This window comes from Mauremys reevesii, linkage group 4 (assembly GCF_016161935.1).
Source record: "Mauremys reevesii isolate NIE-2019 linkage group 4, ASM1616193v1, whole genome shotgun sequence".
In the NCBI taxonomy this organism is placed as follows: Eukaryota; Metazoa; Chordata; order Testudines; family Geoemydidae; genus Mauremys; species Mauremys reevesii.
In genome coordinates this window covers 33243841-33270031 of record NC_052626.1, presented here as the reverse complement: position 1 = coordinate 33270031, position 26191 = coordinate 33243841, and the positions used below count along the sequence as shown (strand labels likewise).

The 26191-nt window shown below is 42.1% G+C and overlaps 1 protein-coding gene across 3 annotated transcripts in view; it reads right to left on the bottom strand.

The window, feature by feature from the left end:
* Window positions 1-26191, bottom strand: part of EML5 (EMAP like 5) — a 327745-nt gene that overhangs the window by 110808 nt on the left and 190746 nt on the right. For all 3 annotated transcript variants that reach the window (XM_039537037.1, XM_039537038.1, XM_039537039.1), the window contains exons 20-21: window positions 14126-14226; window positions 134-336 (exon numbers count right to left, since the gene is read on the bottom strand). In XM_039537037.1, coding sequence (XP_039392971.1) covers window positions 134-336; window positions 14126-14226 — 304 coding nt within the window. The remainder of the gene's footprint in view (window positions 1-133; window positions 337-14125; window positions 14227-26191) is intronic.

Here is a 26191-nt window from a genome sequence, read left to right as displayed (position 1 = left end):
GAGAGTGGGGAGCACCATCTAGAATCCTGAACTCCAATTATATGGTAATAGACTGCATTCATGTTAGGCCTAGCCACAAAGAGATTTTTATTAATCCAAACTGTCTCATTTAAAATCCAAATAGTTCACTTACTTTTTCTAATGCATGCATGCTAAATACTGGACCATCATGTGCTTTGACAGTTTTTATGAGAAACAAATCTCTCCAGATACACACATCCCCAGTGGAAGTTCCAGAAAATGCCATCTCTTCAGTCCAGCCGTATACTGCACACATCATTGTATCAGTTCTTCCCATTGCACCTATGCAGCCCTTTCTCCCAATCAGTCCTCCTCCTGGTTTAGAATAAAAACAAGTAGTCAAATGCTTGCATAACTATCGCTTTCAAAATAATTTATAGGGCAACCTATCCAGATTAATAAATCTGTTTTCTTCTAGCCTAGGAATAAGCAAACTTTGAAGGTTCTTACGAATCATTACTTCTCACCTTCTCCCACCTTTTGGCACCTTTGAAGAAAAAGAAGGTATTTCACCTTTAGGATTTCATTTTACATGCTACTTGAATCAGGAGTTGAATTTATATACACACACATGTAAACAAACATACAGATATATCGGAGATACAGTGTCTAAATACTACTTTAATTTTCTGTCATATGATAGTATGATATAAAGATTTTAATGGAATGAGTGGGATGACCATATTACTCCAATGTAAAAACTTTAAACCCTACCAACACATTCTTTTCATGCTATATTTTTGGAGGAAAATTAATTTAGGACTTTAGCTTTAAAATTTGTGTTGATTCAGTATCCTGTACTGGCCTATAAGGGACGGAAATGTTATTACTAATATATTTGAAAAGCCTCTAAAATGTATGTAAAATAGTTTCTGTATGTCAGGATGCCCATGTCCAGTGTCCTGTGACCTGTCAGGTGTGAAAATGAGATGTGAATTTTCACATTTCAATGTGAGTAACTCCATGTATGAGACAACAGTGCCACCTAACAGATGAAGATCTAGGGATTTTTGTATCTTCAAAGTATGTCTTCAGTGACAAACCTCTGGAACTGTTTGCCAGCATTTGGGACTGATGAGGATTCCTCCCCCAAACATATACTTCAGTATCATGTGGTCTCAGGTCCACCAGTTCCAGGTCTAGTTTCAGTAGTGGATCTTGACTTAGAATATAGTAGGACTGACCTATATCTCAGTGCTTATACTCACAATGATAAATCTCCTTCACAATGACTATCTCTACACTTTCTACATGATACTGCCACAATGTGCATTCTTGAGTTATGAAAAAGTATGTATGGAGGATATAAGGGTCATAAGCGCCCCAATTTCGCCGACCCATCGGGCAGAGGTGATAGAGATAAGAAAGGCTGTTTTCATTGATAAGTGAACATAAGAACATCGCCATTGGTTCAAACAGAGGTCTAGTAAGAGAGTGTAAAACAAGGCCAGGGTTGGATCTTGTATGTGGGGATAAATATTTTGGAGACCCTTCAGGAAACATTTTATGAGTGGATGTGTGAAGACAGAATGACCATCTATTGTGGCAGTGAAAAGTGGAGTGCACTGGGTCAGGCCCGGCTCTGCAGCCACGCTGCCCCAGGAGCTCAGAGCCCTGCCACCCAGAGCACTGCACCGGTGGCGGAGCGAGAGAGCTGAGGCTGCGGGGGAGGGGGAACAGAAGGAGAGGGGCCAGGGGCTAGTCTCCCAGGGCAGGAGCTCGGGGGCCGGGCAGGATGGTCCCATGGGCCACTGTAGTTTGGCCCACCTCTGATTTAAGGTGTAAAATATAGTCTAGGATAAGTGGTAGTTAAGCACTTATTGCATCAACCTGATGGGAGACGCACCAGCATAGGAACCTAGTCCATTTGTGACATTAAGTGAATCTAGTCGTTCCCAGTTGTGATCATGGAAGAATCTTTTGCTCAATGACTCCACAGTGATGTTCTGGTGTCCAGGGAGGTATGTGGCTGAGATGTTGATGTCATGTTGGATACACCATCACCATAATTTCAGTGCCCCCGAGTGTAAAGAGAATCTAGTCGTTCCCAGTTGTGATCATGGAAGAATCTTTTGCTCAATGACTCCACAGTGATGTTCTGGTGTCCAGGGAGGTATGTGGCTGAGATGTTGATGTCATGTTGGATACACCATCACCATAATTTCAGTGCCCCCGAGTGTAAAGAGTGGGACCTTGCTCTGCCTTGTCTGTTGATGTAAAAACATGCAGACAATATTGTCTATCATGACTTTGATGGTTCAGTGCCCCCGAGTGTAAAGTGAATCTAGTCGTTCCCAGTTGTGATCATGGAAGAATCTTTTGCTCAATGACTCCACAGTGATGTTCTGGTGTCCAGGGAGGTATGTGGCTGAGATGTTGATGTCATGTTGGATACACCATCACCATAATTTCAGTGCCCCCGAGTGTAAAGAGTGGGACCTTGCTCTGCCTTGTCTGTTGATGTAAAAACATGCAGACAATATTGTCTATCATGACTTTGATGGTGCGATATGCAATCAGTGGGAGGAAACATCAACAGGCATTGCAGACCACCTGTAGCTCTAGGAGGCTGATGTATAGGGTAGATTTGGTTAAAGACCATCTGCCCTCCACTATATGAGTGTCAGGGTGCACTCTCCAACCGATGAAGGAGGCATCAGTTGTTAGAATCATGATTGGTGCTGGCTGAAGGAAATGAACCCCGACACAGATGTTCTTGGGCTGTGTCTACCAGAGTAGTGAGTCCTTGACCATCCTCAGCATGGATAACAGTTTGTGGCTGCTGTGTCTGTGAGGAACATATGCTGTACAGACATATGCCCGAAGACATCGCATGTGTAATTGTGCGTGCTTTATCCATGAATGTGGTGACTGTCATGTGTCCTATTAGCTGGAGACACATTCTGTTGGAAATCTGGGCACAGGCTTGCACCTTGGATACAAGATCCACTACAGTCAAGAATGTGTGAGGCGGAAGGAAGGCTCTGTCTTGTATGGCATCTAGTTGTGTGGCGATGAACTCCAGGTGTTGTACTGGTATTAAAGTAGACTTCTCCAAGTTCACATGGAGGCCTAGATTCATGAAAAGGTCCATTGAGACCTGGACTGTACTAAGAGTGTTGGCTTTGGATGAGATCTTGAGGAGACAGTCGTCTAAGTATGGAAAGATGACAGTGCCTTTTTTATTTAGGTAGGCAGCAACTACCGCAAAGACTTTGGAGAATACACAAGGGGCTGTTGATAGTCCAAAAGGCAGTACCTTGTACTGATAATAGTTGGCTCCCATGGTGAAACAGAGAAACCATCTGTGGGCCGGGTGTATTGTGAAATGGAAATACGCATCTTGGAGGTCAAGGGCCGAGAACCAGTCGCCCTGTTCCAGTGCTGGGATAATGGTAGAAAAGGTAATCATCTTGAAGTGTTGCAGTTTGACAAACATGTTTAGGTTTTGAAGGTCCAGGGTTGGCCACCAGCCGCTGGATTTCTTCTGGATCAGAAAAAATGGGAATAGAAACCCATTCCTCTATGTTGGGAAGGGACCAGTTCTATGGCTCACAGATGCAGATGATGATTTATTTCTTCTCGTAAAATGGGTTCATTAGAGGGGTCCCTGAAGAGGGATGGGGAGAGAGGTGGGAGGGGCAGGATAGATAGGAAAGGGATGGAATATCCTTCCCTGATGATCTCTAGAATCCATATGTCTGAGGTGATTAGTCTCCAGGATGGAAAGAACGGAGCTAATCGATCACCAAACTGGTGGGATGTCGAAGATGGTTGATATGGCTGGAAAAGGGGGGAGGCCTCCTTGAGGCCTTGACCACACCTTCAAAACTGTTGCTTGGCTGCAGGTATTTGAGAGCTAGTCCGTTGAGGAGTGGCCTGTCTACATTTGGTAGGGGGCTTTTATTGTTGGTGCTGAGTGTCATAGTGCTGCTGAGGAATGTACCGCAGTGGTCAGGATCGCAGAGGGAGATGATACTTTTGTAGGTGTCTCTTTGGCACTGGTGTGTAAATACTAAGGAAGTGGCGAGTAGCTCGGCAGTCTTTAAGGGTGGATAGGGAATCAACCATATGTGCCATGAATAGTTTGGGGCCCTCAAAGGGTAAGTCTTTAACTGTGGTTTGTAACTCCTTAGGAAAGCCTAAAAGGTGCAGTCATGGCGCCCACTTCATAACCATGCAGTTGCGATGGAGTGGGCGGTGATATCCACAGAGTCTAATGAGGCCTGTAGGGCTGTATGGGCCAAGAGGTGTCCCTCAGATATAAGCACCTGGAATTGTTCTTTCTTGGCCCCAGGAAGGTTATGGCCGTGTTCCTATATTTTGGAGTAGTTGTACTTGGCCATAAGAGCCTCGTAATTAGCTATTTGAAATTGGAGTCTGGCAGATGAATAAGTCTTGTGTCCGAATAAATTAAGCTTTTCCACTGTCTGTCCTGATGGGTAGATCAATATTGATACTTGTAATCCCTTCTCTTGAACCACATTAACTACTAAGGAATTTGGGGTGGGATGCAAGAAAAGAAATTCCACATCTTTTGCAAGAACATTTTTGTCTGCCCATTTTCAGGTTGGAGGGATGGTCACTGGGGTCTGTCAGAGCACTTTTGCAGTATTGAGAAGAACCTTGTTGATAGGTAGGGCAATTTTGGAGGAAAATAATGTGTGCAGGACATTGAGCAATTTATGCTGCTGATCTTTCACTTCCTCCAAAGGAATCTGTAGGGAGACTGCATCTTGTGGAATAATTCGTGAATGTGTCTGAAGCTGTCAGCAGCAGTAGGAGGTGGGGGCCTGATAGCCTCATTGGGGGAAGAAGAGGAGAAATATAATGTTGGTGGAGCTTCCTCCTCCTGTTCTTCCTCCTCATCCAGTACTGGGGGAGGTTCAATCTCTGATGTTCGAGAGACCAATGGAGAAGGGAGAGGTATAGGTCTCCAGCTTTGCTCCACGAGAGGCTTCCCAAATTTTGCCCTGTGCATGTCCCAAGGGTCCCAATATGACCAATGTGGAGGGAGTGGAAAATGTAGTTGCATCCACAGTGGTCCACAAGAGGACAGTGGTCCAGATGTGGATTGTGAATAGTGAGGATGTGTAGATGAAGCCTGTTTTGAATAAGAGGGTGTTATGCTTATACAAAGCACACAAGATTTTTTATAGGGGAGAAGGCAACACGCTGCATTTATTGAGAATACAGCAATTAGCATGTTTTTTAGTTACACATACACACACCATGCACACTGTCCCGCCAGTCGATGTTATAGTTACCAGTCCAGATCAACCTAGTGGCCAGCTAGGTTGATCACCAGTAGGGAGGAGCTGGGTTCTGTCGGTTGTGACACGATGCTCTGGGGAAGTCTTGGCAGGACGAACCCAAAATTTTATGGCAAGGCACTCTGTTTATATAGTGATTTTTTTTATTGGGACCAATGAGTTTTGCTCCGTTATGCTGTAATTAATTGTTGTTTGACGAGGGCTTGTTCTTTTTAATTGTTTCTTTTATTTTTTATTACAGCTATTTTGTTCCTATTGATGGATACCTGTCTTATTTTTAGAGCTGTTAATTTGCCCTTTTTTGACATTTCAATAGGAGCGTGTTGCAGCCTTCTGGCGCCCTTGCACCTGTCTTTGGCTGTTTTTTTTTTTGTACATTTGGTTTAGCGATGGCCTTTACATTTATTTTTTAACACATACTTTTTTTATTTACACACAAAACAATTAATTTACACAGAACATTTTGAACAGGAACATTGCAGTGTAAAAGAAGGACAATTACTGCATTGTTTAACTTATTTTAAAATGCTAAACATACAACAAATTGGTGAGCCTTAAAGGTTTGTCACTGCCTTGAAATCAGTCCAGACACAGATTCTGGCTGATGTATTTTTACCAATGGCCCATTAGGCCATTCCTTTCTGTTATTTAAAAAGAGTGGCTGGCAGGATATGATCAAATCATACACCAATACATTTAATACATGCTTCATTATATATTCTTTTTTTATTTTAAATTATATTAATATAAACATAAAATTCTAATACTAAATGTCCCCCTTTTGACCCCTCAAGAACAATATTTGAGTGGGTCATATTTAATACAATTTTTATAACAATATATTGAGAGATAATTTGAGCTTGTGGTTGTAATTTAATAAACTTTTTTTTTGCTTAATAGCACATATAATACATTTTTAGCAAGCAAACACAGGACAATATTAATGGATGAACATTAATGGATGAAACTTAATAGACAATGTTCTCTTAGAGGTCAGGAACCAGCCTGTAAAAACATTGTATTAATGATAGGCTGTTAGGGTTTTTTTTAGATTTAGCAATTTTTAGTATGTTTTTATTGGCATATAATATTTAATTGGCATGTAATATTTGAAGGGTGGGAAGGGCTTTTTTTGTGTGTGTTGTAAAAACTGAGTTACTTTTTTATTTTATTTTATATATATGTTTTTAGTGATATGTTTCTCTTGCATGGTTTTGTGGTGACAGGTAGGGAAAAGCACACCCATTTTTGAGGGCTTTATTTTGTACATTTTTGGTTATTTATTTATTTATTTTTAGCTTATTGACCTATAACCCGGAGGAGCCAAAAGGATTTTATGGTTAATTTTGGGAGAAGGCTTATTTTTTATATTTTTGTTTAGATTGTTGGTGAGTAATTTTAATAATAATTTTACTTAACAAATTAGGCTTAATTATGCTGGAAACATATTTAATTTATTTATATTTGTAGGTGAATAAGGATTTTTTTGTTGCTTTAAAAGATGTGTTAATATTTGAACATTTTAGATATTACCCAAAACATTTAGTGTTTAAGTGATGCTAAACTAAAAATTTGCTTTTTAGTACATTTTATGGCTAAGGCAGTTTTATTTTTTATTTTTAAATGTTGTTTATATAGCAGCTAGAAGGTTATTTTGCCACCGCTACATATTTTAATGTTCCTTTCAGGTTTATTAGATATATTTTGTATTAAATTTATAGTATTATTTGCTTGTTTGTGAATGAGATTATTTTGCAGTTGTGACAAGAAACTTAAGTTATTTTTAATTACCTTTAGGTTTATAGTAATTATAATTTTTGCTTTAAAGCTAAAATTTTTAATATGGTGTTTATTATATTTTGTTTTGTTTTGTTATTGGAGTGTTGATATGTTTTTATTTAGGCTGTTATAATAGGGAGGGAGTAGGGTGGACATTTGGGTTTTAATGTAGATATGTTTAATTGAGTTTAATACATACTAATTTTTATTTTTATTAACAGTGGATTTAATAAGACTTTTACTGGACTACTTTGAATTGTTTTTTTAAATTTTAATTGGGGTGTTTTTTTGAATGCATAGTTTTTGGTTTAGGTTTTGGTGCATGTGTTTGGGAACTACAGGTTTAATTTATTACAGGGTACTGGATAGTATTTTACAATAACTGTTAGTATTGTTTATGTTTTAATAGGCTTATTTTATTGATATGGTAATTGTGGGTAGCTGGAACTTTAGGTGGAATTTTTATAGGGAATTTTTATTTTAACCTTTATTTTTTAGTGTTTTGGTATTTTTGTGGTGTTTATAAGGTGAACCTTAAAGGTTTTTTTTTAAGGCATATATATTGGTATTTTTAAGGGGTTTACGAGTTGGCTAGTATTTTTATTATACCATTTTTTGAGGATTATCACTGCTCTACAGCCAAAATGCTTCTGAAATAAATGTAGTCTAACTTTACTAATTCTGGGTCACTGAGAACGAAAATGATGCTTAAAATTGTTGATTGGCTCTAGTTTTCAAGATATGCTATTGGGTCAGTATATACGACCCTTGACTTGGGAATAGCGGAGGATAAGTGAGTTATAAAGGGAAGGGATCTCAATTTAAACCAGAAATGACTAAAATACATCTTTGACTGGATCTATGAATAAATCTATGACTGGGTTTGGACAGTACTTGCTTTTTAGGCAAAACAATGAATGATGCAATCTGAAGCTGGTATTGCGTCATACATGATATGAATTGCATCATGTTATTCCTAGAAGTCATGGATGATGCAATCATAATGAAGCTTACATCACTCTGCTGAACAAATTGCCCTATATCAGCTCTAGAAATCATAGTGTCGTGCTCTCTTATTTGTCAGTGTTTGATTTTGCAAAGGGACACATTTCTGTTTAGCCAAAGTGAGCAGAGATGCCTCGTACTTGTGTGAACAGTGCAGATAACTTCTGCTATGTTTGTGGTGAAGTGACTTTTGCATCACAAAAGCACAGTATAACCACTATGGTTAAGAAAGCCTATCACCTTTATTTTGGCTGCAAAATTGGAGATCAGGACAAGAGGTGGGCCCCACACATATGCTGCAACACTTGTGCAACAAATCTTCGCCAGTGGTTGAACAGGAAAAGGAAATCTATGCCTTTTGCAGTGCCAATGATTTGGAGAGAGCCAACAGATCAGACCAGCAATTGTTACTTCTGCATGGTGCCTCCAGTTGGGAAAGGTGTGTCAAAGAAGAAAAAGTGGACTGTGCATTATCCAAACATTCCATCAGCTATACGCCCAGTACCCCACGGAGAAGGACTGCCGGTTCCTGATGCACCAGAATCATTCTCACTTGAGTCAGACGAGGAAGAGGAAGAGGATGAAACTTCTGGTCCTGAACCATCAATGTCACAGGACCCACATTTTCTCCCATCCTCCTTCTCTGAACCACACCTCATAACACAAGGTGAACTGAATGACCTTGTCAGGGATTTGGAACTACCCAAGAGTAAGGCAGAGCTGTTGGGCTCCAGACTACAGCAGTGGAATCTCCTGGCAGGTGATGTTAGGGTTTCCATGTTCCGTGACCGTCAAAAGGATCTTGTCCCATTCTTCTTCATGGAAGGTGATCTTGTAGCCTGCAACAACATCGGTGGTGTGATGGCAGCCCTCAACATCGTTCACGATCCAGATGAGTGGAGACTGTTCATTGATTCATCGAAGACGAGTCTTAAAGCTGTTTTACTGCATAATGGCAATGTTTTGCCATCAATTCCAGTTGGTCATGCAGTCCATATGAAGGAAACCTATGACAACATGAAACAACTTTTGAGGTGCATAAACTATGACCAACATCAGTGGCAGCTTTGTGGCGATCTGAAGGTTGTTGCTCTCTTGCTTGGTCTGCAGACTGGATACACAAAGTACTGCTGTTTTCTCTGCGAATGGGATAGTCGTGCAAGAGATTCCCGCTACATCAAGAAAGATTGGCCACTCCGACAGTCATTGGAGCCTGGGAGGAAAAGTGTTCAGCATCCACCACTTGTTGAATCAAGAAAGATTTTGTTACCACCCTTACACATTAAGCTGGGTCTGATGAAGAACTTTGTCAAGGCCATTGACAAAACACAAGCAGCTTTCAAGTACCTCCGTGGAAAATTTCCAAGGTTAAGTGAAGCTAAGATAAAGGAAGGTGTCTTTGTTGGTCCTCAGATTCGTGAACTTCTTCGAGATGATGCATTTGACCATGCACTGCGTGGCAAGGAAAAGACGGCATGGAAAGCCTTCCAGTTAGTGGCAATAAATTTTCTCGGAAACAAGAAGGCAGACAACTACAGGTTGTTGGTGGAAAACCTCCTCAAGGCATACAAAAGCCTTGGTTGCAACATGTCACTAAAGAGACATTTTTTGCACTCTCATCTAGATTTTTTTCCACCGAACTGCGGAGCAGTGAGCAACGAGCACAGCAAGCGATTTCACCAGGACATTGCAACAATGGAGAAATGCTATCAGGGCAAATGGAGCCCATCAATGCTTGCAGACTATTGCTGGACAGTGACAAGAGATGCTCCATTTAATGAATACAAGAGACAAGCCAAGAAGCGCCGAGTAGACACTGAATAGGGCTAAACTATGTACATAATAGTTTTTTGCCTTTTGTTTCATAATAAATTTTAGTTATATAACCCTTTTGCTGATTTTTAAAGTGTTACATAAACAGGACAGGTGAAATATTATCATGTAAAGCAACCATAAACACATGAAAAGACCTAGGTTTACAATTTATGATTAAAACTCTACTATCTACATAATATACATAGACATAAAATGTAAAAACTTAAATACCTTAGAAACAGTAGCCAATCAGTTGTTTTAATTGTCATATTTGAATTCAGCACATCAAATTACATAATAAATAGCACATTTTATCTCTGAAGCAGACGACTTCTCAAAAATTGTAGACCAGTGTTATGGGTAGGAATTTATGATTGGCTGGCAGGGAGTGAATTATTTTGTAAAAATAGTGACTTATAAGGAGGGCTGCATTTTTTTTTTATGATTGCTTTCATTTTTTGGGTTCTAAAAGTTTTTAGAAGTAGCTAAAGCCAGACCTTATACTGGAATTTTATTTTTTGTGGATTAAAATTGTGGAGGTTAAGCAGCACCCTGTGCTTAGGTTTTGGGATGGGGTTTTTTTCCCAAAGAATGTAAACATTATTATTTATGTAAATAATTTAATTTGTGAAATATGTATTTATTTTATTTTTTATTTTTTTTAATGTGGTATAGTAATGGGCTAAGGCGGTTTACTATGGAGTAAGGGCTTATTTATTTTGATTTTAGTGAGTGATTTTTAATTTTATTTTGAGATATATGATTTGAGTTTTTGTTTTTTATAGGGCTGTTTTTGTGGGGTTTTGTTTTTGAATTTGTTGTTTATGTGTTTGATGGCCCAACTAACTCTATATGGAAGCATGGTTTAAAATTCTACTACTACAAGGGTGTGATGGAGCACTCCTCCTTCTCCTCTTCCTCCCTGTCACTGAGGAAGGAGGGTGCCCTTGTCAGGGGGAAAAGGGAGGAATCTCATGAGTCCAGAGAGGAGGGTGGAAGTGGGAGGAGGTCATGTCTGAGTAGAGGTGACTCGGGCATGTCAGATACAAGCTGGTCTTTACGGTATCTAAATTCCTGGGGAGGAGGAAGGAGCATCATCAGCACCAGTAGATGACTGGGTGCCCAGGTGGAGCTGAAGACTTGGTTAGTGCCGAGGACTTGCTCGGTGCCGACAGCTTTGTTGGTGCTGAGGACTTGGTCGGTGCTGGCAGTTTTGGCAGGGCCAAGGACTTGCTCTGTGTCGACGGTTTCAGCTGTGCTGAAAAGGACGCCAGTGCCAGTGGTTTTGTCAGTGCCAAGCTCCTGAAGTCGGAATGTCGTGGTCTCCAGTGCCAAGAGATGGTGCTGAGGGCTGTAGCTTTGCCTGGTTAGGGTCCCTAGACTGCAGTTTCATCCCGGAACCAGAGGTAGTTGGGTCCTGGAGCTATGTCCCCTGTCAGATGATGTTGAGACAACTGACCTCACAAGGGAAGGTGTTCTGGCAGGCTGTGCCTCAGAGTGTGAGGAGGGAGCCTGTTTTCTTGTCAGAGCGAGAAAGACACAACTTTCTCTTAGAGGGACGTAGGGAATGAGGATCGGCAGGCAACCTGGCAGAGCGTGAAAGCCACACAGGGGGAGAGTCTGGGTTCGATGCTGGGCACTGTGATTTCTCTCTGAGGAGAAATCAAAACCGAATGTTCCAGTCTTTTCTGGCCCTGGCAGTCAAGTTGTGACAGTAGGAACAGTTTTCTGGAATGTGTCCCTCTTCCAGACAGCGAGCACACTGCAGGTGGCTGTCCATTACTGGAGGGCATTACAGCAAGAGATGCACCTCTTAAACCTGGGAGATCTGGGCATAAGGGTGAGGAAAAAAGCTTCCTGTTCGGAAGTGTGAGAAGCAGGGAAATGAAAACCTAATTGATGAGATAATAATAAAGGTGAAGCGAAAGCAATTTTTTTTATATAAGAGGAAAGAAGAAGAAGAAGTTCTAAACTACACTAAAACTGACAGGTAAGACACTACTCTAATGAGGGAAAAAGGAGAAGCGGGCTCTTCTGCGGATTCCGTCCCAAACCAAAGGTGGTAGAGAAGAAACTGGGCGGGGGGCAGTCAGACAGCACAATAATATATATATATATATACGTCCCGCTCACGGCACAAGAGAGGGGAGGTGCGAATGTGCAGTCTGACAGGCACTGCTGATGAAGATCTCCGATCCTAGGTGCACCACCTATAGTGGAGAACCTATAGGGACACTATTCAAAGAAGAGTTAATCTCAGCAGCAGCCTGCCAGCATTCTAATAACTTTATTAAACAGCAGCCTACTGTAGCCTGGGTTCAACCTGACTAATTTCTTGGGCAGTCCATGACTGAAATGACTAGGGTGGCTGTTTTCCTTGCAGTTAAATGTTCTATAGCTCTTAAGGATTAATCTTAAAATGAATGGGAAGGATTCACCTGAGCCAGTGTATTTTCAGAACTACTAATGATGTCTGAGTATTTGCAGGTCCTGTTGACACAGTAGTTTTCTCCAGCAAAAGAGGTAATCTTTTCAAAGACCCTTTTGGCTCCATATGCCTTTAAAGATCTGATACACTGGAGTTCAGAATACCATTTAGATGGTGTTTTTCCATTGTTCTAAATTAAACGTTTTCAAATAGATTAAACATGCATCTATTCTTTAACTTCTTGAGTTTTTGTAGTCATGTTTAGCAAAGACAGCCACACAAAGTATAATTAGTAGGTATATTCACTGCAAGAGCCTTGTCTGCAACCTTATTTGTGCCTCTTACAGGAGGACCTTAGATTATTAAAATTGCATTCCTTTTTTATTTAGATCATTATATCTCTATTTTATATATGTATCTATCTATGTATTTTACCAACTAAATATTGAAGGTCTGAAATTATTACTTGTCCTCTTTGGTATCACCTGAAAACTTTTTTGTATATGTTGAGTGGGATTTATTACATTATCCTACAGCTGTGCATGAGATATTTTGAGCTATATAACTTTTGTGACAGATATGGTATTTCCTGAAATACTCTTGAAACACCTTATGGTGTTAAATGTATGTAACTTCTTCATGGGGAGATGTGACAAACATTGCAACTCCATGCAGCATCTTTGGGGTCCATTGTTTTAAATGAATGGTTTCTGTAGGACTGTTCTATTCCATGGGGAAGGGCTACCACAGCTCCTACAGAAATTAAAACAATAGGTGGTTAAGGCAAATCAGGCAGTTTGTAATCTCCCCAGAGAGATACCACCTCCTGGGGAGGCTCGCATATACTAATTCAAACTAGATTCCACAGAGACCAACAGGCAAAGAAAAGACTCTGGGATAAATAGCCTGAGTTTAAACTGACTCAGGGCCTTTCTTTCTGATCCAACAAATGGACAGGCCCTTCTGTCCAATGGGGTTCCAATTCTTCCTGGGAAGAGTTGGAAGGACTTTGGCCTACCGGGGCCCCATAAGACACAGGTGATCTTGGGTAAGCTTATTAACATGCATGCAGGTTCTTTTATTGTTTTTAATGTTTTCTCTGTATTACTTTCCCCTTAAGAATAAATGTGCTTGCTTATAAAGGGCTGTGTGGTAAGTTATAACTGTTACCAATTATGTTGTTCGTAGCCTTCAAAGAGAAAGCAAAGTGCAGACACTGGCCTGGTTAGGCAGTCTGGCTTGCTGGGACTATCACAGTGTAAGCAGGGAACTGTGTAGCCTGGAAAAGCCCCTGGTCCGGAGGGAGAGAGACATGGGTCTCCACCCAAGAGATGTGACAGCTGAGGAACCTGCAGCCTCAGGGGTGCCTCAAGGGACCATGGAGGGGAAATATGGTGCAACTGCCCTGAATTGTGACAACTATTAATTGCATAACTAGTATTTATAAAAACTAGACTAACCTCTCCAAGGCACCAGGGGGTAGCTGTGTTAGTCTGTATCCACAAAAACAACAAGGAGTCCAGTGGGACCTTAAAGACTAACAGATTTATTTGGGCATAAGCTTTCATGGGTAAAAAACCTCTGCATGCTGTACTACACCTAGCACAATGGGCAGATGATCTTTCTTGGGGTCTCTGACACTACCATAACAGAAATTAATTTTTATTATTAATAGGAGTTAGAAAGAGAACCTATTAATATAAACATGTGTCAAAAATAATAAAGAATGCATAATAATTACTATCTTAGATATAACAGAAAATGCTGCAGTTAAAAAACACAAAAAAACCATGCCTTTCCTTACCTGCTCTACGCCAGAATTTCATGTGTTTAATTCCAGCTGTTATCAGTTTATCAGGCATATAAGGATTAATTTTAACAACAAAAATCTTATCTTTGCTTCCTCTGAAATAAAAAAGTAAAATATTTCACTGCCTTTATACACAGACAAATGTATACACTCATATTTTTCTGTCTGATTGTCCAGCTTACTAATGTCTATCTCACAAAACATTCCTATAGCTCTTAACAATTCTTTTATTAGTGGTAATAGGAAGGCAGGCCATTGAACTAAAGGTATTGAGTTTACTGCCATTTTTATCTGTCTCACACTTAATTTGACAGTTTGCAGATTAGAAATCTGGAGAAACTGCTCTACTTCAGGAATCCACTCGACAGCATTTTCTTTGTAAAAGAACAAACTTGACCCAAAATAATGCAATTATTAAGCCTTGATAGCAAATTAAGGGCTATAAGGTTACATTAATTGCAGATCTTATCTAAATCAGTTTCTCATTCTGAAAACCAATGACAACATCCATACGCTTTTTACTGAACTTTTCCATCATTCTAGTGGACTTAAACAGTAATGGGTATGACAACGTTTGTCACATCTATGTTACAATACCTATCTTCAGCAGTTTTTGAAAAAAAAACCTGTCATCTTTGTTTGCTGACACATTTTGTATTTCTTTCTAAGTTCCTAAATGCAGACATATAATACACAGCTACAGGTGCTACTGGTTTGAAAGATCCTATCACTTTCAGCTATATTTCCTATGTAAGAGAAAGTTATTTACCAGTAATTCTGCTTCTCTGAAAATATTTTGTAGGAATCTCACTCATGGGTATTTGCTCCTTAGTGCAACAATGGGAGAACTCCTTTAGCTTTTAGCTACCTAAGATTTTATGACTCTGAGGGCACCACGAGCCAGTCCGTTACTAACCACCACCACAATCTGTCATGGATAAATGCTGTCCTTCAACACTGCAGTCAATTCCAATGACAGAGTGAAGCTCCCCAGTTAGAAAAGCCAATCCAAAATGATCAACATAAGATTAAAAAAAAGGCCCTGGGTGTGTGTGTGGGGGGGGGGGGGGAGAAATCAGTATAAAAAAAGGTGCAAGAGAAAAACACTTGTGAAAAGGCTCTGAGCTCTAATGGGAGGTGAACAGATGAAATCCTACAAAATGTAATCTACTTTGAAAATAAGTTATTGAGCATGACGAGTCTAAAACAGGAGTTCATTCTGGAGGTGAAATCCAAGCAATAAATGCTTAATATATTATGTGGAGTAGACTATGTTTGAGGTTTCTTAATGAAAATATACCTGAAGCAGAAGATGGTGACAGTGTTGCTTCAAAATCAGTGCACCTTGACAACGCCTTTAGTATCAAGCAATCCTGGTGTTAGCAATATAAAATGCAATCATATTGTCTTTTTAGTAATATACAGTACTGCGCAATGAAGTGGCATCAAATGAAAGATGTGTGGACTTACATAAGGCTTTTGTCTTTTCCAAAAACAACACTAAGCACCTTCAGACATCAAGTGTAGGGAGAGGAGTATTCTGGAATGGCCATGCAAAACACACTGGCAGGACAAACAGCTTATTAAAGTGGAATTCAGACACCAACTTAGAGAGCAACCTGCAATATGTCCACAGCACTGTCTTATCCTTGTAAAATATGGTACACATTGGGTCTGTTACAAGGGCTCTGCAAGGTGAACTCACTGCTACCAGGTAAAAATTACTTGCCATGTGAGGAACTTAAGCTCACAGAGACTGAGTGGCTTAAAAGGAGCTTTCATCAGTTTTGTCATCTTGATATTACGGTAATATCCCATGACACAGGAGGCTTTTTAATCAGAGGTTTTAAAAGCGTCAAGACCTTCATGAACCTGACAAGGGACTTCATAGACATTACACTGGTTGACCTTCAATTAGTTCACTATTGGCCAGAATGGCTGCCAAATGTACCTGGATGTACTTAGTCTTTCACTTAGACAGGTGAAAAGACTAGTCAAGTAGCTTTTCTGGTGAGGACAAAGTGTCTACTCAGTCCTGTTTGCATGACACCACAAACCATTTTTTAACTGTAGGAACTGGAGTTGTAGGTGCTTCTCAAGTCTCCTTGGAAGCCCTCTATCAGTATAGAACTGCCCTCATCTCCAGAATAATTATGTCCAAGTGCAGTTCCTATAGAGATAATAATTCTCTTATTGCATAGTCCTCTGTATTGGTTCCCCATCCCAGGTTAGACACATCTGTGGCTGCTACAGTTTGGAGAGGAGGTATTTTAAAAAGTCAATTTGTAATTGGTGATTGTTCCTAAACTGTCAACAGGTCAGAGTAGCCTGGAGACCGTCTGCCATCAGATGAGATGTGAAAGTTCCTGGAAGTTACTGGAACTACAGGGTCTGCTGAGCTTACTCATATATAGAGCCCTACCAAATTCATGGCCATGAAAAATGCATCACAGACCATGAAATCTGGTGTCCCACCATGAAATCTGGTCTTTTGTGTACTTTTATTCTCGACTATACAGATTTCATGGGGGGGACCTGCATTTCTAAATTGGGGGTCCTGAACCAAAAGGGAGTTGCAGTGGGGTCGCAAGGTTATTTTAGGGGGGCGGGGTATTACCGTCCTTACTTCTGCACTGCCTTCATTGCTGGGCGGCCAGAGTGAGGTGGCTGCTGGCTGGGTGCTCAGCTCTGAAGGTAGCACCCCCACCAGCCGTAGCATAAAAATAAGCGTGGCAATACCATACCATGCCACCCTTACTCCTGTGCTGCTGCCTTCAGAGCGGGGTGGCTGGAGGGTGGTGCTGCTGACTGAGTGAGGGTCCAGCTCAGCAGGCAGCAGCCTAGAAGGTTGGCAATACCATACCAGTCCATCCTTACTTCTGTGCTGCTGCTACCAGCAGCTCCACCTTAAGAGCTAGGATCCCAGCCAGAAGCCACTGCTCTCCAGCTCTGAAGGCAGCACAATCACCAGCAGCAATGCAGAAGTAAGGGTAGAAGCACCACAACCCCCACTACAATAACTTTGCGACCCCTCAACAACTCTTTTTTGGGTCAGGACCCCTACAATTACAACACTGTGAAATTTCAGATTTAAATAGGTGAAATCATGAAATTTACAAATTTTTAAAATCCTATGACCGTAAAATTGACCAAAATGGACCGTGAATTTAGTAGGCTCCTACTCATAGGCAAACATGTCCTGGACACCATGAATAGTGTTGCAGCCATGAGACCTAACATTAGTAGCATTGTCTAAACTGTTACTTGCTAGCTCTCTTGTTGATCCATTGTGCCCAACTGGGAATGTCTACGATCCTATTCTAGAGAAGGAAAATTGATTTGAGCTGTCTAGTGGGGCTCCTGTATACTTCAATTGTCTGCGGGGGACTGTTGAAAATGTGGGTAGTTTATCACATATCCTAGTGACTCCATTCTGGTAGTGATATGGACTGTTCTTTCACATGATCCAAAGTTGGGTCCATAATCAACCAATCAGCCAACTTAGTGGATGTGCATGCTCCCAAACTGGACAGGTAGGCAATGACTTTCATCAAGAATTTTGTGAACATACCCAGAATAGACACCAATTCAAGAGATAAGACAGTGAAGGAAGTGATGTTCCTTTAGTTCATATCTGAATGCTTGAAGAGCATTCTAAGGTGCTTGCAAGCATTCAGTTCTAGAGCACATAGCAATTAAACTTCATCTAAGAGAGTTGTAGTGGCTTCCAGGGTAACTATCTAGAATTTTTTTTTGGCCCGATAATGATTCAGTTCCCTGAGATCCAAGAAGGGCCAGAGATTTCCCATCTTTTTTCTGCCTGAAAGTATGTAGAATAAAATCCTCTTCCTTCTTTTACTCAATGGCCATGGCTTTAAGGTTCTCTTTGTCAGGAGAGTCAAGACTGCCTATAGCATCTCTTCTTCATATTGAGAAGCCCGAGAACATTCTTGAGAATGAGGAGCACAATTTGGAAGACTTTCTGAGAACCAATTGTAGGGGGGGGGGCACCACCTCATCCGATGAGATCAGTATCATCTCCTTCAAATACCAAGCCAGGTCAGCAATAATGTCAGGCAAAACTGGCACTGGGCCCTGCCACTCTGAAATTTTGACTGACTCAGGCTTTGGCACTCCAGGCCAGCCTTGTGCCTTCCTAAGGTGCCTGAAGGAGAGCTTGTTGGACCTCCCCATGTTTCCTCAGCACTTGGAATTACATTTCTAGACATATCTAGTACCCCTGCACATCATGAACGATGCCAATGCAGACAATATAACAAACATGGCCATCAGTTTTAAATACTGTTTTGCCACACTGGCCAAGTTTGAAACTGCAGAGCAGTCTTTTAAACTCCCTGTCTGCATACCTGAAATAAAAGAAAAGTGTTACCAGTGCACCAAAGGGAACATCAGACCAAAAGACACAAGTGCTGAGCACCAAGATAGGTGTAGAAATGAGAAAGATGTCTTTATTACTTACAGCTCAGCTCCTAACAAGCTTTGGCTTTAGAGTGCTGAGAATAACAATGCAACAGAGCTAAGGTGCTAGACAAAAGAAAACACCTATATATGGGAAAAAGTCTCTATATTAATGGGTGGCACATAAAGCAATGTGCCAAAGTTCTGAGAAAATATGTACCAAATTATGACAAAAAGCAGAATCCAATGTGCCTGAGGCAAAAGACATCAGAAATTTAGAAAGACTGTACTTCACCTGACTGAAAGATAGAGTTGGATCCAGGAAAGAACACATGAAGAGCTACAATGTTGTGTGCACAATAGGCATTGAATAAAAAAATTCAAATTTGTCCTATCCAGGGTCCCAGGACCCTTTGTTGTGGAATGAAAGCATGCAACTGTCACCCAGATTTTGTGTCTTAGAGTTAGAGTTGCTAACATTATCTAAACTGCAAAAGAGAAATAACTATTTTGCGCATTAAAATTGTGAAAGTGGAAATATGAAGCATGTTTGTTTTTCCGGTTGCTGAAAGTATACTGTTGAGTGAATATTTCATTGTTCACATTTAGACACTAGATCAGCATTTTGAATTATTCATGAAGTTTTTGGACCAGTTACCGTAAGAGAAGGTTACTCACCTTGTGCTGTAACTGAGGTTCTTCAAGATGGTTGTCCCTGCAGGTGCTCCACTTTAGGTGTCTTGACGCTCTGTGCTTGTATTTCAGATTTTTGGTAGCAGTTGGGCTGCAGACACAGTGTAGCTGTCTCGCGCCACTCCAAGCGGTTACATAGTGGTGGGCAGCCAACCATACCCCTGTTCCTTCTCTACCTCAGAGGATCAGCCTGAAACTCAGAAGTAGAGAGGAAGTGGGACGCTAGTGGAGCACCCACAGGGACAACCATCTCAAAGAACCTCAGTTACTGCACAAGGTGAGTAACCTTCTCTTTTTCTTTGAAGAGTATCCCTGTCGGTGCTTCACTTTACGTGACTGTTGAACAGTGCCCCTCAGTGGAGGAGAAGGGCTTCGGAGTTGGTCTATTGACAGTGGATAACACTGTAAGTCCAAAGTGTGCATCTGATGCTGATTGTTGCTCTAAAGCATAGTTTTAAGTGAAAGTATGGACTGATGCCCATGTAGCTGCTCTACAAATGTCAGTGATAGGGACATTATTGAGAAAGGCCACAGATGCTGCCAGTGCTCTGGTGGAGTGTGTGCAAACTCCTGGTGGAGGTTGTAGATTGCTGTTTTGGTAGCACAAATGGATAAATCTTGATATCCACTTGGATAGTCTCTGTTTTGAGATGGTTTGACCCATCGAGCGTTCTGTTATAGAAACAAATAGTCTAGGTGATTTTCTAAATGTTTTTGTTTTTTCAGTGTAGAAAGTTATTGCTCTGCGAACATCCAATGTGTGGAGTGAGGTCTCCCTCCTGCCCACATGTGGCTTAGGAAAAAATACAAGTAAGTAAATGGTTTAAATGAAAGGGGGAGGTGACTTTGGGTACGAATTTAGGATGCGGTTATAGGATTACTTAATCTTTAAAGAATGTTGTATAAGGTGGGTTAGCCATTAGGGCACCTAATTCTCCCACTTATCTGGTGGACATGATGGCAATGAGGAAAGCCATCTTCATGGATAAGTGGAACAAGAGTAGGTTGCAAGGGGTTCAAACGGCTTTCCTAGGATTCCACGTAGAACAAGGCTGGGGTCCCACATGAGTGTAGGGTTTCTTATTGTGGGTGTAACACAGCGCAGCTGGCCCTCCTGGCTCCTGCCTCTGCTATGCTCAGATAAAGTCACTCAGAGACCCTGGGGTTCAGGAACCACTGGTGCTTTTATTTACAAGTTTGTGCTCCCACCACCTTCTTACCATACTGCTTACACAGCTCTCGGTTCCTTGTGTCTGAACCCAGGAGGGAAGGGCTTTCTCCCTGCCTAGACTCCCTCACTTTCCTCCATCCCAATATTCCTTCTTCTCAGCCTCTTATATAGCCTTTGGCTAATTGGGCTGGCAGCTGGCTCTCATTCCTCAATTTGGGCAGGTTCTTTCCAGCCAGCTCCACTTTATTCACTTAAATGGGGTTGGTGTGGCAGGGGGCTGATTCTGCAGTATTTCTGCTCAGCACCCTGTCACAGTGGGATAAGTGTTTTCAATGCCTGTAAGGAAGCGCTTAATTGTCGGGAGAGCAAATATGGTGACCCTGTCCACCTTGTCATGGAAGGAGGTAATAGCAGCCAAGTGTACTCTGATGGAGGCTGTGGATAGCCCTGTTTTTTTAAGTCCTAGTATATTGTCCAGGATCCTCGGTTGGGGGGACGATTGTGGTAAGATCTGTTTATCTTGGCACCAGGTGCAGAATTGTTTCCACTTAAGGATATATGTCTTCCTTGTACTTAGTCTCTGACTGTTCAGTAATATATCTTTTACTTCCTCTGAACAGGCCTTCTCAACCGAAGTCAGCCATGGAGTAACCAGGACTTGAGGTGGAGTACTGCAAGGTTGGGGTGACGGACATGTTCCACATCTTATGATAGAAGGTGAGGTACTAAGGGAAGGCTTTGAAGTGGTTTCACTGCCATCTGACACAAGTATGGGAACCACGTTTGTCCGGGCCATGTGAGGGCTCTGAGAATGACCTTGGATTTGTCTTGATTGATCTTCTTAATGACGTGGCTTAGTAGTGGGGTTGGAGGAAATGCATACATCAGTGGCGCCTCCCATTTGATAATGAGAGTGTCGCCTAGGGAGTGGTGTCCCAATCCAGCTCTGGAGCAATATTGTGGGCACTTGGCATTCTGAGCTGCTGCGAACAGATCTATGGTGGGGAACCCCCATAGTTTGAATATGGATTTGAGAATTCCAGAGTCCATCTCTCACTCGTGAGTTTGTGAAAAATCCCTGCTTAGTACATCTGCTGTTGTATTCTGACATCCCGGCAGATAGGATGCCGATATCTCTATGTTGTTGGTGATGCACCAATTCCAAATGCACATTGCCTCTGTACATAAGGAGTATGATTCTGCTTCCCCTTGGTGGTTTATACTGTATAAAACATGCAAGCTATATTGTCCGTGAGGATCTTAATGGCATTGTTCTTGATTAGAGGGAGAAAGTGGTCACATGCATTTCGGACTGCTCTTAGCTCCAGTAAGTTTACGTGGAGGTTGGACTCTGCTGGGAACCAGTGGCCTTGGACCATATTGTTGAGTAGATGTGTCCCCCACCCCCAACCTATTAGGGAAGCATCTGTCATGATTGTCAGGGTTGGAGTTCTTTGTTGGATAGGGCAGACATTCCTTGGTTGCATCCACCATGTTAATGAGTTTTTTACTCTGCGTGGCATTGTGAGGCATCTGTTGAGAGACTATTTGGCAGTATATACACTGTTCAAAGCCAGACCTGGCAAGCATCTTATGCAGAGTCTGGCATGCTTAACCACAAACGTTGTTGCTGACATGTGCCCCAAGAGTTGTAAACACATTTTAGCAGATGTTTGTGGACTGTCCCTCAACATTGAAATTAGATTGACTAGAGTGAGGAAGCATTGTTGGGGTAATGTTGTTGTTGCTGTTAGACAGTTGAGATAGTCGCCTGTGAATCCAACTTTTGGAGAGGAACCAGTGTAAACTTTTGCGTATTTGTTTGCAACCCTAGGTTCGTGAAAAGGGTTATTGTGCTCTGCATGGCGTTTATAACTTCTTGCCATGTTGGTGCCCATATGAGGCAGTCGTCCAAGTATGGAAATATCCTTACTCTGTGTCTGCGGAACTGAGTTGCAACGACAGTGAAAACCTTGGGAAAAACCCTTGGGGCAGTGGATAGGCCAAAGGGTAGTACTCTGCATTGGAAATGCTGTTTCCCTTGGGTGACTCTCAAAAATCTTCTGTGTGATGGGTGGATATTAATATGAAAATAAGCATCCTGTAGGTCAAGGGCCAAGAGCCAATCTCCCTTCTCTAATGCCGGAATTAGTGTGGTTAGAGTCACCATTTTGATATATTCTCATGAATTTGTTGAGTTTTTGTAAATCCAGGATGGGTCTCCGCCCACTGGTCTTTTTCTGAGTTAGAAAGTAGTGTGAATAAAAACCTCTTCCCCTGTGTTGCAATGGTACAAGTTCCATGGCATCTATTTGTACAAGGTGGTTTATTTCCTGTTGTAACAGGTGCTCGTGAGAGCGGTCCCTGAAGAGGAACAGGAAAGGGGGGTGAGTAGGTGACAGAAATAAAGGGGATAGAGTAGCCCTTTTGGATAATCCCTAAAACCCATTTGTCTGTCGTGATGCTGTTCCAGACTGAGTAGTATGGTGACAGAGTCTCCGAATGGGCAGGGGACCTTTTCTGGTTCCAGAGTAACAGTGTGTGGAGGTCTCGTGCCCTCGACCACACCTTCAAAATGATTGTGTAGAGGTGGATTATTAAGACGTCAAAGGTTGATCTTGGTTCTGCCAACGTCTGTTCTTTGTTTACGTCATTGGTCATACTGTCTTTGGAGCTGAGAGTATGGCGTAGACAAGAATCTCTGATTGTAAAACCTGCTGTTTCTTTTTGTTTGCTGATATGTAAATGCCAAGGGTTTTTAAGGTCATCCTTGAGTCTTTTAGGGTATGCACTGAGACATCCGTTTTGTCTGCAAAGTTTCTGACCCTCGAAGGGTAAGTCTTCAACGGTTGCCTGGATCTCCTTTTGGAACTTGGAGAGGTGGAGCCAAGATGCACAGCGCATGACCATAGATGTTGCGATGGAACGTGCTGCCGTGTCTGCAAAGTCAAAGGAGGCCTGTAGGGCCATCCTGGCGATGAGAGACCCCTCAGAAATGTTTGCCTTATACTGTTTTTTTTTGTCATTGGATACATTTTCAATAAAAGCTGATATTTTGGAGAACAGATTGCATGTATATTTGGCCAGCAGGGTTGCGTAGTTGGCTATGTGAAACTGAAGTGTAGCTGAGGAATAAGCTTTCTGCCCAAAAAGGTCCAGCCTTTTCCAATCCTTATCGTATGGGGTCGTTTGGGACTGGTGTTGTTTTCCCCTTTGGTTCACTTCTCCACTACTAAGGAGTTTGGCATGGGATGTGTAAATAGGAACTCAGCCCCTTTTTCTGGCACATAATATTTTTTGTTGAATCTTTTACATGAGGGTAGTGCTGTAGAAGGTATCTGCCAGATTATTTTTGCAGGCTCCATGATTGCATAATTAATTGGCAGAGATATCTTTGCTGATGGGTATGCCTGGAGTATGTCTGAGAGCTTATGTTGGGCTTCTGGTAGCTGAGCCAACGTAATGTCTAGGGATTCAGCAACCCTTTTGAAGAGGTCCTGAAAGGATTTGAAATCATCCCCCATGGTGGGGGGTGGTGGCATTATAGTTTCGTCCGGTGACAACAAAGAGAGGTGAGTAGGCAGAAAAGTGTCATGCTCAGCTATATCCTCAGGTTCCTCAGTGTCTTCCCTCTTGTGTTTCCAAGGGTGCCAGAACAGTTGATGAAGGAGACCTGGCTGTTCTGGACCTAAGGGAGCTAGGGGAACTGTGGTTTTGGGCCCTATACATTGCCCATGGATCCCAGTATGACCAGTTAGGTGGGAATGGTATGGGGGGTGGTGTCCATAGGTGACCACATCCTCATATATCCACAAGTGGTTGGTGATGAGATGGTCCTGGCTTGGGTGAGAAGTGGCAAGCAATATATATTACTCCATCATCCTCTTCTTCTTCATCACTAGAGATGGGGGGGCTGATCTGCAAGGAATAGTCAGGTGGCTTGGTACTGTTTTGGATGAGGTATCCTCGGTGGCGAGTAAATATTCAGGCACTGAGGCCACTATCAGGTCCGCATGCCTCATGAATTACTGTGGAACCGTGAGGCTCGGTGCCAGAGACGACATGGTGGACCACCTGGGAGCATGAGTTGAAGCTGCGGTGCCGAGGATTTAGGGCTATGTGGCATAGGTACAGCAAGTGGCGCCATTGTACCACTCCATGCCAAGATCTTCTTCAGCTCCGTGGGTGACGAGCTGGAATGTTTCAGTTTAGTGTGTAAACCTCCTTTAGAGCTTGCCTGCATAGGGTCTTTAGCTCTTCAGGAACTCTCTGTGCCAGACAATCCCAGTGCCTCGCAGTCTGGCAATCTCGGTGCCATCGATACCAGGGCAGATTTTTCAGTTGGAGATCGCTTTCTTTTAGGTGATTCTCCATGCAGGGATGTCCGTGACCGCTTTTTGGTAACCTTTTTAGGAACAGGCTCTTTGGCAGCTGTTGTTGAAGTAGAGCAACCGTTGCCAGGGGGTGGCCTGGACTTGGGGTCAGAGACTGGCCTGAGGGATTTCTCCATCAGGAGGAGCTTCAGTTAGAGATCTCTGACTTTTCTTGTCCTGGCTGTCAGCTTTCTGCAGTGTGGGCACTTTTGAGTAATGTGTGTCTCGCCGAGGAAGTGGACACACTGAGCCTGGCTGTCAGAGACCAGTATGGAGAGTCTGCAAGTCAGGCAGCATTTAAAACCAGGTAAGATGGGCATGCCCGAGAGAGTCGGTCTCTTAGACAAAAACAGGGATAAACCTGCTGGAGAGACAGGGGTAGAAAGGTAAAGGGAGACTTTTTTTGTGTGAAAATTAAAGAAATTAGAGTAAGGTAAGGGGATAGGGAAGCTAACTACAATTAAGCTAACATTATCACTATGAACTAGCTACTATAAATCTTATATGAGGTAAGAGAAGGTGCTGCTGATCACTCCGACTCAAGCCAAAGATGGTAGAGAAGGAACAGGAGGACGGTTGGTTGTGCGCCGCTGTGTAAAGACTTCTCGGAGCGGTGTGACACAGCTATAGCGCTTGCGCAGCCCAACTGGGCACTGCTACCAAAAATCTTCAATTACAAGTTCAGGGCGTCAAGACACCTAAAGTGGAGCACTCACAGGGATGCTCCTTGAACAAGAACATAGCCTTGTGGTGGGTCCAATAATTCTTGGAACTGAAGTCATCTTTGGCACAAGGGTCACATGCCTTATATACAAATATATATAGAACCACTGAAGATTGGGGAACTTTCCAAAAATTCTGACAGCATCTGCTGATTTGGGAGAATTGTTATCATCATAAATATTACTGAATCAAACCTGAATGAACTGTGTCAAATGACTGTAGGGGAAGACTCTTTCCTGATTCATCAAGGGACCTCAGGAGCAAGTGAGGACAGTAACTATTAAGAGCCATTGACAAAGAAGGCATATTCATGCCTGAACAATCTAGTTTGACAGACTATGTTCCTCTCCCCACAAGTGACCATTAAGAGATAAGGAACCAGCAACTGCTAAGGCTTGTCAGAGACAAGCATATGCAGCCTCCTAGTCAGCTCGCCAGGAGACCTGCTAGCAAGAACCAACTACTTGAACTACTATCTTAAAGATAAAACTTGAACTATTTGAAGATGGCAAGGTTGGCCTGGTTCAGCAGCTACCAGCTGCACAGCCAAGTTTGCACAGCCTCAGAGCAGAGGGTTGGGGAGGGAGGAGTAAGGACCTGCAACAAAAGGGAATCCCTGGAGAAAGCAGTTGTCATCTGAGAGTACCAACATAGGAAAGGCCTGAGGGAGCCACTGCTGGA